Below are 12,332 nucleotides of genomic sequence, written 5' to 3' on the forward strand. Positions count from 1 at the left end.
TCTCGGCCTCTGGAGTCAGGTCAGCACACACGCTGTACTGCTGCTCATTTCTCCTCACTTAGACTACTTGGTAAATGGTGCATTTTACATAGTGCTTTCATCCAAAAGGGCTTTACATGTATAGATTCACACACACATTCATACACCGATGGCGGAGGAAACCATGCAAGGCACCAACCTGCACATTGGGGGCAATTAGGGGTTCAGAGTCTTGCTCAACCTCAAGGACACTTGGACACTAACTCTAGGGGAGCCTGGGATCAAACTGGAAACCTCACGGTTGCCTTCCGGCCGCTCTACCGGCCATTCTACCCCTGATCCACTGCCACTGGGTTATATACGGTTCTGTTATGCAGGAGGCTTGGCCCATTGTCTGTACGTAATGTTACAAACTGTACTTGATCACTTTTAAGCTGTGTAGTACGCATATGCAGATATGTTTCTGACTAACACCATGTGTGTGCTCCTTTATCAAGACACTGCAGGCCCAAGAATACAGGAAGTCACTGTTGAAGTGTCATCTGCTTGCTTGCTAGAGTAGACCAGGGTTGGGCAACTTTGACGATGGAGAGGGCCACAATATTTCCACACTCACTCCAGAGGGCAACGTTGCATATTACCGTCTTATTATTTGAATTGAAATTGAATAATTTTTTGCTATTTTTGAATTGGAATCCTGAAAAGTAACATTTTTATTTAATTTCAAATGCCTTTTAAATGCCTTTAATTATGGTTATGTTAACTTTATGAACTAAATACAAATACATATTTTTTTAATACTACTCATTAAGCTACTAATTTAGACTAAAGTAATTAAAGCGGGTCATGTTTGCAAATCAATCAAATATCAGTATTCTACCTGAGAGCCACATTAAGTGAAGGTGGGGGCCGCATGTGGCCCCCGGGCCGCCAGTTGCCCATGTATGGAGTAGACCATCATATCCTATCTATTCCAATTCATATCCTGTCTCGCCCAGATGATTCACACATCTCAAAAGCACGACGTAATATGGCTCGTGTGAGAGCCAGAGGTTTATTCGCTAAAAGTCCGAACACGCCGTGCTGTCGTCTTGTTCCGCGAGCTCACACTTGGTGGAGAAGCTAAATGAAATCGAATGAAGACTAGAGCAATCAGCATCGCAAGATTCCAGATCTAACTTGTGTTCATCTTTCGATAACTGTGCCTTTACAGTACGGACGTTGAACCCAGCTCATCAGCTTCAACGTGTAGCTTTTGCAGCAGCTACAAACGTCGGAGGATGAATGGTAGACTGTATCTTTGCATCTGCCCGTGTGACCTCACCATGTCAGTGACATGAAGTGCACTGCAGGGCCAGGTGGTAACCGTTGTGTCTGAACCAAACAGGGTCAGGTCAGAGGTCAGGGGTCACGGAGCTGGACAGGATGGAAGTGGGACACAACACTAGTCTGAACTCCCTGGAGTTGGACTTTCGACTGCGTCGTCCTTCCGTTTTCTCTTCCCCCCCTCTCGTTCTCATTAATGTTGTGGCTTGCTCTCTCTTTCATTCAGGTCGCGGACGGCCCTGTCGTGGTTGAGTCAGCCCCGCTCTCAGACAAAGAGCCTACAGTCAGAGCCCATATCTACCCTATGTCTTATGAGATCACTACAATGCTATGTCTCTCTCACACACAGACAAGTGTTCACATACTGAGAGAGATGCTTAACTGATGCTGTACAGACGACGGTAAGAAACGCGCGCACGCACGCACGCACACACAGGCTTTCTCACGCGCACACATGCACACATGCGTGAGATGGGAAAAGGGGAAGCTTTGTCTGTATCTAGAGGGATTCATATTTGTCATGTTAATGGGGTTTGAATAGGGCACTGTTGTCGGGGTTCAACAGAAAACTGGGACACGGTTTTGTATAAAGTATGTATATCTGATTAAACCCTCCGTCACCTTCTGCCTCTGACTGACTCTGCCCAAACTCCAACATTCAACCCAACATAATGACTTGAGAAAGTGCTCCTCTGAGCACAGGTCACTCTCCGCCAAGTCAGGTAGATTTAGAGTATTGTTGGGGCGAGCAATTTTACTGTACTAAGTAACTTGAACAATAACCCCATAAACCGCAAAATATAGTGATACTGCTTGAAAAAATACCATGATATTATATTTTTCCATATTGCCCACCCCTAGTTAAGACTCACCCGTGGCTTAGGGTTAGGTTTGGGGTAGGGATGCTTCGATCAGGTTTTTTGGGACCAAAACCGATTGTTTTTCTCCACTGATCTTGTGCGTAATATTTCCAAAATTATTATAAAACCCACGTCAAAACTGTTCCTGTGTGTGGGGAGGAAGGGGAGAATGTTTAGGCCTCTCACAAAAATGCAAAATGATATTATACTACTGTATATATATCTGATTGACATTTAAACCACTTTAATGGTGTAAAAGATCGGTTTTCTCCAGATAGGGTAAATTGCCGATTACTGAATGAATATCGGCCGATTACCTATCGGTGGCCGATTATCGGAGCATCTCTAGTTTGGGATAGCCGGGTTAGTAATGTCGGATTATTGGGACGTCGTACTAACGTGGATGGAATATGAAAAATCGGACGAATCCGTCATGATCACGTGACTATAGAGATAATAGTGCGTGCAAAACTTCAATGATGGGCGATTAATCAGTCTTTAACCACTTTCAAGCTGGAGTCCCCATTTTGATCATGTCATTGATTATAAGGCGAAGATATTCAAGTAGTGAAAATAGCAAATCTACAAGCTCACGTAGCTTGTAGTGTCGCAGTCAGTGTGACACGTTGCTGCTGTATTGTCAGCTTGTGGATCGACTATTTTAGCTATTCCTGTGCCTCAGCTACGTACAGTGAAGTATAAAATAGGGCTTTAAGTGGTTAAGGGCTGAAGGCAGCGCTCCGTCTGTCTCTCACAACTGAACAAAGAGAGCTGACGAGCAACAAGCCAGAACTTGCTCCAAATCACATCCAAAACAACAAACCAAATAGTCAAGCTGTGAGTTTATGACAGCCAGGCGCACATTGCAGAGATATCCGTGATGATGTCTTCTGGAACAGAGTCAAGGGAAGGCATTTCATGACAGAACTAGAAAAGTGCACTCATCTCATTAGAGCCCAGATCTTAGCCGGGAGGCATGCCCTAATAATAATAACCTTGAAATGTCTACGTTGTACTGTACAGCCGTGAAAGTATGCGATTAGCGATTAGCAGTTGTACATCATCACCACTGACTGCCTCCCTGTCTCTCTCATTCACCGTCTAGGCTAGCGGCCTGCATCTTTCTGTCAGAGTACCACCATTCAGATTTCTCTGTAATCCGCAAAGTCTGATTCTTAATACCATGCGTCAGTTATGATCGTATCACCACCAGCAGTCAATCAAAGCTTAACATCCGCAGTGCGAGTCCTCCGCGAGAGGAAGTTTGGCCATGCAAGAATGCGGGGCAGTTGACAGCATAGACTTGGCCTTCAAACGAAAGCCATGAAGCTCCGCAGATATGCAGCGATTGTTCCATGGATCTGTCAAAAATGCATAAACAAACATGTTATTACGGTTTCCGGTGTGACCAGCCGCCGCCGGGCTCCTGTTTTCACGCGAGAAAGAATTCCCCTTTGCAGCAAATTCCCAGTGCCTCCTCCGTGTCCACCAGCGTGAACCGGGCCCGCCGTTTACAGGCCTCCAACATAATAATTAGTTAAGTGTTAATCCTGCAAAACATGTTTTTGTTGTTCCATGTTTTGTTCTCTTTTGATGTTTAGCAAATGGACGGCAGTAAAATAACTTAAGGAGCTGGTTAGGTGAGACAAGTTTCTGTTTTAAATCTTTCTTGGTGGGTAGTACTAGTCAGTGGTACATGCACGTGCGCGCATGCACACGTACGCACGCACACACACACACACACCCGTCTGTCATTCTGTCGTACTGTGTGGTCATTTTCTGTGATGTTATAGAGTTATATTACCATGGAAACACAACAGAAAAACAGCTGAGAGGGGATTGACCATAATCCTGATCCTGACAGACACACACACACACACACGGTCAGATGTCCATGGTGATTCCCGACTCTCACTAGGGAGAACGAGGGGGATTTCCACATCTATAGAATGGCTACACAAAACAAAGGAGCCCATGTCTGCATGGGGCTCTATTGTACAGTGTCTTTTAATTGTGTTAAAAAATAATCACACCCGTGTGAACAGATTGGTGCAACTATAGTGTACTCTGTACTGTACGGTACAGTTGTATTGTTAGTTATTTATTTTATTGTTATAGTTGTGGTGCTCAGTGTGAGTGGCCCTTTGGGCTGCTCAACAGTGCCACTGTAGGTCACCCAGCAGTGTTGCAGCTGTTCATAGCCCAAACGGCCATACATAGCCACATAGGGAGGGACACACACGGCCAGTCAATGGAGCGGTGTGCAGTGCACCGCTCAAAAACACACATAATGTCAGTTTAGCTCTACACAGGATTAAACTTGTTGACATAATGTCAGTTTATCTCTACACAGGATTAAACTTGTTGGTCTAACCTCAGGTACACTGAAAAGAAATGGCATAAATCATCATCATCATCAATTATGATAATTACTGACTGAGGAACAGGTTTTTAGTCGTGCTGGGTTATTTGCTCTGCTGGCTCATCATATCACTTGTCATCCATGTTTTAATCAGCGTGTGCAAATTAGAATCCCCGTTTACATAGAAATACGAGATTATCTGCAGGCCTGAGGGCTGGTCTTTGTGTTGTTGAGTCACCATCAATTAACATTATGCATGCCTGGCATTTAGAGCCAGTAACTGGGGCTAGTGTGAGATTGAAACAGAATTAGCATACTGTATTACCACATTTGTGCACCCAAGCAGGCAGGCACACACACACTGTGCGTGTGTGTGTGCGCACGCATGCACATGCGCGCACACACACACACACACACACACACACACACACACACACACACACACACACACACACACACACACACACACACACACACACACACACACACACACACACACACTCACTCTCTCTCTCTCTCTTCATAGCTGTGGAATGTGGGGTCTTCCAGCTCTTCAGTGGCAGACAGGAGTTATGGATTGATAGGCAATTCATGTTTATGTAGTAGACTTGTGCTTACATGACCAGTATGTTTTATACTGTATATGCATTCATTCACCACTATGGGCCATACATTCTGTTTGGTGAGTGCATGCATGCACATGCAGGAACAGTGGGAGTGATTCAGCACAGCCAGCCAGCCAGGGAAAATCATGGACAATCCCAATGTTGAAATGAGTCTCTGGGGGGACAACCTCTCCCCTCTCACACCCACCTGACGCTCTCAGCCTTTCAGAATGCACATTTAACGTCAGCCTGAACACAAAACATCCATTTAATTGCTGCTCCAGTTGGCTTGACGTGTGCATTTTAACAAGCTCTGTTGAGCTGCATGGTGGAGCAAACACAAAAGCAATGCCAGACATTTCTTGACCAATAAAGACTTCAAAATCGAGTCATCTCCAGGGACAATGATACATACTGTAGGCAACGCTGTAAGACAAGGTCAATGAGAAGCAACCGTGACTATGTTGACTTCATTGTGATTCCTGTTGCTAAGTAAGTTGTTATCCTCAGTTTTGTCTTTGAGAGCTCCATCGCTGTGGACGTTCTTGTTGCCTCATAAAAAGAGGTGGCTGACTGGCTGTCAGCCACACACAGCCTTTAAAGCTACAATAATATATACTGTAAGTATTATGTCCTCTCCTGACTAGGGATGCCACCGATTACGGTAATTTAATTTTCTCAGAAGGGGCACTCAACATGTAATATAATGTAGCCATGTGAGTATATAAAATACACCAACATAAAAGTTTTATATGATATTTAATAAAACTGTGAGTGTGTGTCTGGGGGGGGGGGGGCTGTTGAATAACTGATAAATAATTGACAGAGCTGTCGAATAATACATTTTAGCTGATGCTCAGTTTGTGGCATCCCTGCTCCTGACAGAGCAAGCTAATTGAAATGATGTCCGACCTACAATCCGGTGAACAGTCTTCTTCAAATAATTCAATCAGTAGACGTCAACACCAGGGTCCAAATCTCAGATTGGTTTTATAATGTATTCAAATTGGTTCTGGAGGTAGGTAGTTATTAGCAATATTCTTCCTTCAACAGGCAACAAAGCAAGTAATGATTCCTGTAGGAAGTTAGGAACGTTGCAAATATTAATACAGAAAAGAGCAGGTAGGTCCTTGGACACAGTTTGGACACCAGCGAGTCACTTGCTATAAAGAACAGGTGAACGAGTTCTCACCTGCTTTATCATGCTTCATATCTCAGTTGACAACAGACAGGATCCAGTTCTTTGAGCATCCCACACAGACAGCTTTCCAGAGATACAAAGGGACCCAAAATAACCCTCAAGACAAATCAGTCGGCAAGAGCGCTTTAGAGATAGCAACAGGAACAGCAGGGGGTGCTCCCCTGGGGTCACTCACAATCCTGCTATGTTTCACTAAACACACATCTGAGATAGGAATTCACCAAGGCAGAATTCCTGTGGTCTTTTTCTTTTTGTGCACTTCCGTGTGTGTGTGTGTGTGTGTGTGTGTGTGTGTGTGTGTGTCAGAGAGAGAGAGAGAGAGAGAGAGATGGGCAGATGCTGATTGCTGACAAAGGAGGAAATCTTCAATCATCCATGCGGTAGGGTAGAGTAGAGCCTGAAGATAATAGACATTTTACACTCAAAACTACTTTCCTGTACGACCTGTCTGTACTAACCATGTGACTCACGCCAGCCAATGACGATGAAGACAGACACACTTCAGAGCTATACAGGATGAAGTTTAAAGAAGCGCCATGAACGTCACAGGCTTTACTTTTACCGTATTTCCCCCTCTGCTCAGCTCAAGTCATTCTAGTAAAAACAAGAAAAAGGGTCCATAAAGTTGGGCCTGGTAATCAGTTTCACGTGTGTACCTGCTGGCGGCAGGCAGTGGGTCTATAAAGAGCATTAGACTACAAGCTTTTACAACTCTATAAGTGATACATATAGTCAGCAACGTCAGCTTCAAGTATACAGAGACAAGCCACAGAAACACGTGAGGTGGAAGAAGACAAGTACTGAGTTTTTGCCATGGGTGCTTGAAAAGCGCCTGGACTACATTTGCAGCGACCGTAGTGGACACTTTTTCAGGATTGGCTGCCTATACATCTCTAGGCTGCCTCTAGGCCAATGGGAGATTTACCCATAAAACCCATAGTCTGAACGGCATAAAACCTATACTCTGAACGCTGCAACGTGAAGCTGCACAGCATAATATGCTGTGCAGCTTTATACGTTAAAATTACCCCAGAGGCGTTTAAAGTGAAATGGGGCGTGTGTTTCTGCGGGGAAAACTACACTGTTAAAAACGTATATAAATATAAAAGGAAATGAGTGCTGCACGATTCTTGCTCAAATTGATTTCCTCCACAAGAACTGAGATCACGATTCTCACACGATTCTCATTTTTTCTATGAAAATATTAATTAACAAAACCTAAAAAAAAACATAAGAGTGACTAAAATGATTTCAGTCAACTAGTGCTGCACGATTCTTCATAACATGAGATTGCATACGGTGTCTGAATCTAGATATCAAACTTTTTTTTCGATTAATTGTGCAGCACTAACGGAAAAAATAATGTAAATCTGCAAAGTAACTATATAGCTGTCAAATAATCGTAGTTGAGTAAATCATTTGCCTGTGAGACAGTATATATAACCCATTTTGAGCGGGAACCCCTTTTGGTGTTTTAAACATTACGTTGTAATTTAGCTATTGAAAAATAGCAGATCTACAAGCTACGAGCTTGTAGGTCTGCTATTTTTGAAAAATCGTGAAAATATTTATTTAAGTATACAGTACTACAAGTGTGTAGTTTTATTTACTATAGTTTCCACCACTGACAGAGGGTCTGTGGGTTCAAACGGAGCCGGCTGAAGGAATGCAAGGAGGGTCAGGCAGAACTTGACCTGCTGCATCGGTCATGCCATTTCATCATCACACCCGCCCAGAACCTGCAGCTTTCACAGTCTATTTGTTTTTGGTGTCAGTGTGGAACAATGTTGCACAGTGTGTCGTTTGTTAACCACTCCCAGGCAGTGACACATTTTGTGTTTGCAGACATGTCAATACAAAGAAGGTAAATTAGGTCTCCTGCGACGCGGTTTTATTTTTTAATATAAGAACGCAGTGCTGTAAGAGGTGTTCGGTGTCAATTATTGCCACGGTCGAGCACTCTCAAAACATCTCATCTCTACACCCCGTCTATTTGCCTTGAAGAAAGATAAATGACATTCACTTTCTGTGATAATAACCAAGCTCTGCTCCATCAACATTTGGCTTTCCACCTCTCTCCAAAAAAGCCGTTATAACAAAAGACCAAAGGAACTTTATTTATATTCCACCAAAGTGCATAATAATCATTCTGTGTCTTGGATGTTTCACAATGAGAAGAACCCCTACATAGGAACTGGAAGTCAACACTGTTCCCCTCCATGGGTGTTCTGACATTGACAGTGATTCCTGACAAAACCATGGATAGTGTGTTGACTTGAGAGAGAGAGAAAGAGAGAGAAAAAGAAAAAGAGATTTCTCACAGAAAACAATGCAAGTTACAGTACTGTGTGTGTGTGTGTGTGTGTGTGTGTGTGTGTGTGTGTGTGTGTGTGTGTGTGTGTGTGTGTGTGTGTGTGTGTGTGTGTGTGTAAGGTGGGAGTGAGAATAAATAAACCAGCTGGGGCACTTTGCAAACTCTATAGCATTAAAACAAAATAAAGAAAAAGAACAAACTGCTAGCCTACAACCAACACTCTACAGCAGGACCAGTGCAACTTTGGCACAGGAGAGGGTGACCACTGGCACACTGGCATATAAGTGTGAGAGAGTTTTTTTCTTTTCAAATTAAGTATTCAATAAAGTTTAGTCAGTTCAATGAAGTCCCCTCACATACAAATTGCACATACTTGCACATCATTCTATATTAATTCAAACTCCTAAGGGATAGTCTGGGAGATAGTTGGGTTAAATCTAATATAGGTTGTCTTACACAAAATCAGTTGGACATTTTAAACTTTGATGTATTGTCATTAAACTTACTTAGTGTTGATGTGGCACACTGACTATCAAGAAAATTAAAACATGGCACTTCATGTCAAAAAGGTTGCCGACCCTTGTACAGTACAACACTGGGAATTCAGCCAGCGCGTGCAACAATTAACAGTCACTTACCCTGGTAATACATCTGCATGCAAAAACACACACACGCACACACACACACACACACACACACGCGCACACTCGTGCACCAATGTCTGAATATATATATACGAAAGATTAAATAAAATAGACGTTGACTCACATTTGGTTTTGCTGCCACCACCGGTGTCCATTTAATCTGTCACGGTTCATTCAATCTGGACTGCACTGCAGGAGTGTTGTTGAGCTCATTCAAAGACCGCCGTGAAGTTTAGTTTAGCAGGGCAGCTCCATGTGTGTGTGTGTGTGTGTGTGTGTGTGTGTGTGTCACAGTGCGTGTGTGTGTGTTCGTGGATGTGTTTGAGACTACTGTGTGTGTGTAGTGTGTGTCAGTCTGTGGACACGCTGACAGTGACAGCCACGGTTGGTTGATACATTTCACATCCCAAAAGTTTTTAGGAACCTTCTTCACTCTGCACTGCAGGCAAGCGGTCCAACGCTGCTGCTGGGTCCTAAAGCCTGTTGTTGTAATTTCATTTAATTTAATTTAATTTCATTTAATTTCATTTCATTTCATTTCATTTCATTTCATTTCATTTCATTTCAATTCAATTCAATTCAATTCAATTCAATTCAATTCAATTCAATTCAATTCCACTGTTTCTCAACATCGGGTCCAGGGACCACCAGCCGGGGACCACCAGCCTAGTCAAGGGACTAAATTATTTTCGCTCCTATTAGCGCCCCTCACTTCACACGGGTGTGATTTTTTTATATAGAAGTGTATATTTGTATAGTGTCTGAGCAAATCGGCTTAGTGAATATTTTTGTCCTACACAAACATAAAATTCCCATTGACAATGAATGGATAATTTTACGTCATAGTGTCTGAGCAAATAGGCATAGTGTCTATTTTACGTCATGATGATGTACGATGATGAGTGCCCCTCACTCAAACTTGACTTGATGACTTTTCATCATCATACTGTACTTAGCGAGCTGCTCGAGAGTAATTGCAACCACACTTGCAACATTCCCCGGAATTGCAACTTTCTAGTAGTTATTATTATTATTATTAATAATTTATTTTGTATTTATTTATTTTTTCTAATGGGGGGGTTCATTTCAAACCTAGTTGAAGCGAAAAGGTTTGAGCATCATTTTTCTATTGGCCCTAGAATGGCTGATATTCCATACATTGATTGTATGCATTATTCTATCTAGGGCTCCCGTACCCTTCAACTGCACTATAAATGTAAAACATGCGTTATAGAGTGGACCATGTCAGTTGCTATAGGGAACAGCTTAGGTCAAGTGTATCATGTCTGAAAGCTGTTACTGATATATCCACAAACAAACACTGATACACACCAACACTGCAACAGGAAATAAACTTGGACCCATTTTAGGATGTTTACCTTGTTTGTCAAGTGTGTCTAGTGAGGAATGAGGAAGACAGTGTTGTTTTTGCCAGGACATTTCAAAGACAGTGTTGTTGTTGTTGCCAGGACATTTCCAGACAGTGGCCTTGTGGTTAGAGTGTCCGCCCTGAAACTGGGAGGTCGGGGGTTCGATCCCCGGCCGGGTCATATCAAAGAGACTGTAAAAATGGGACCCAATCCCTCCCTGCTTGCTTGGCACTCGGCATCAATGGGTTTGTATTGGGGCTCAAATCAACTATGATTCCCGAGCGTGGCGCACGCTGCGGCTCACCGCTCACTGCGGTAACGTGCACGTGTAACCAATCGTACGACTTTGACTTCTTCAGGACAGGTTCTCAGTGGTCCGGGGACCACCAGTGGCTCATGAGGGAGTTCCAGGTGGTCCCCAGCAAAATGATGGAGAGTTGGTACTTGATAATCAAATGGACCCTTATAGATCTTTAACTCTTGAGAGTGTAAAATGAAACCAAATGGACCCTTACGCGTCCATTTGGTTTCAGTTTACACTTTCTGTGTTTTGTTTGCCTGTTTGTCTCTCCTATGGCACCAACATCAATGCATGGAAATGTGGACACATGCTTTAGTTTTGGGTCTGCAATTCTAATCTAAATCTCATCAAAAGGTGGTCCGTAGCTCAAATGCAGAATAAAGAATGGGCCTTGATATGAAAAGAGTTGAAAACAGAGTTGTACACAACCAGGCATTTCTTGCCTGATAGTACAAAGTATAGTTTATACTTGCAACTTATAGGCTGTTTCTCTTTGTAAATCATTTATACAAATGAAAAAAAGGAGACGTTAATTGTTTTAGAGTTTATTTTTTGTGGCAAAATCAAAACAATCATATTAAAAAAGAAAGTCTCCAAAGCCCCTCGATTATTTTCAATACGTTTTTATCAGAGTGAATACAATCTTCGCTACAAAATTATTGGCTAATCATTCAAACAGGGACAGCTGTGGTGCACATATTATGGCTACTGGTTTTTACTGAGAGTAAAAAAAAAGAACAGTCTCAGAAATACTAAGCCATATAATTCTATTGCAATTACACAATTGGGAAATGGGGAATTGTGTGTGTGTGTGTGTGTGTGTGTGTGTGTGTGTGTGTGTGTGTGTGCATGCGTGCGTGCTCGCGCATGCACGCTTAAGGTGCGAGGCACCAGAGGCTGATTATAGGACTGTCTTGGCTGAAAGTCGCGGTGGTTTCAACAGCACTCGCCTAACCTGCTTCTTTAGGCGTGTTTTACTGCCATCCGTTTGCTAAACATCAAAACACTTAAAGTTTTGCAAGATTAGCACTTCTGTTAATTATGCGTCGGTCAGAGGCCTAATGGCTGAGAGGAAGCTGCCCAGAGCCAAGCAAGCTGACAGCTTTATGAGCACCAGGTCTGACCCAACACTGTCCCTAACGTGGTTTGATTCATATCTGATAACACAGCATCTCAATAGAATGACAGGTATGCCAGTAATACGCATCTCTTTCAATATGGCTCTGGGTTCTTTCGGTAGCCCCCCGAAAAGGTTGATTATTAATTAATTATTTTTATTTTTATAATATTTTTGTATATTCCGCCTACTGGTGTCATCACATACTGGTGTCGTCGCTCACATTACACATACATGTATACTGGTGTTGCGG

At 42.8% G+C, this 12,332-nt stretch overlaps 2 protein-coding genes across 4 annotated transcripts in view; both read right to left on the bottom strand.

Annotated features, from left to right (window-relative positions):
• The window catches only part of afap1l1a (actin filament associated protein 1-like 1a), a 49,228-nt gene extending 39,653 nt beyond the window's left edge, over positions 1 to 9,575 (bottom strand). The window contains exon 1 of the mRNA XM_083786445.1: positions 9,416 to 9,575. Coding sequence (XP_083642571.1) covers positions 9,416 to 9,446 — 31 coding nt within the window. The 5' untranslated portion in view covers positions 9,447 to 9,575. The remainder of the gene's footprint in view (positions 1 to 9,415) is intronic.
• A 1,949-nt stretch (positions 9,576 to 11,524) lies between these two features.
• The window catches only part of ablim3 (actin binding LIM protein family, member 3), a 104,602-nt gene continuing 103,794 nt past the window's right edge, over positions 11,525 to 12,332 (bottom strand). For all 3 annotated transcript variants that reach the window (XM_083786499.1, XM_083786498.1, XM_083786497.1), the window contains one exon: positions 11,525 to 12,332. This exon is cut by the window's right edge and continues 2,465 nt beyond it. The gene's annotated coding sequence lies outside the window, so the exon portion shown is untranslated.

Source organism: Protomyctophum parallelum (assembly GCF_964188405.1).
Source record: "Protomyctophum parallelum genome assembly, chromosome: 16".
Lineage (NCBI taxonomy): Eukaryota > Metazoa > Chordata > Actinopteri > Myctophiformes > Myctophidae > Protomyctophum > Protomyctophum parallelum.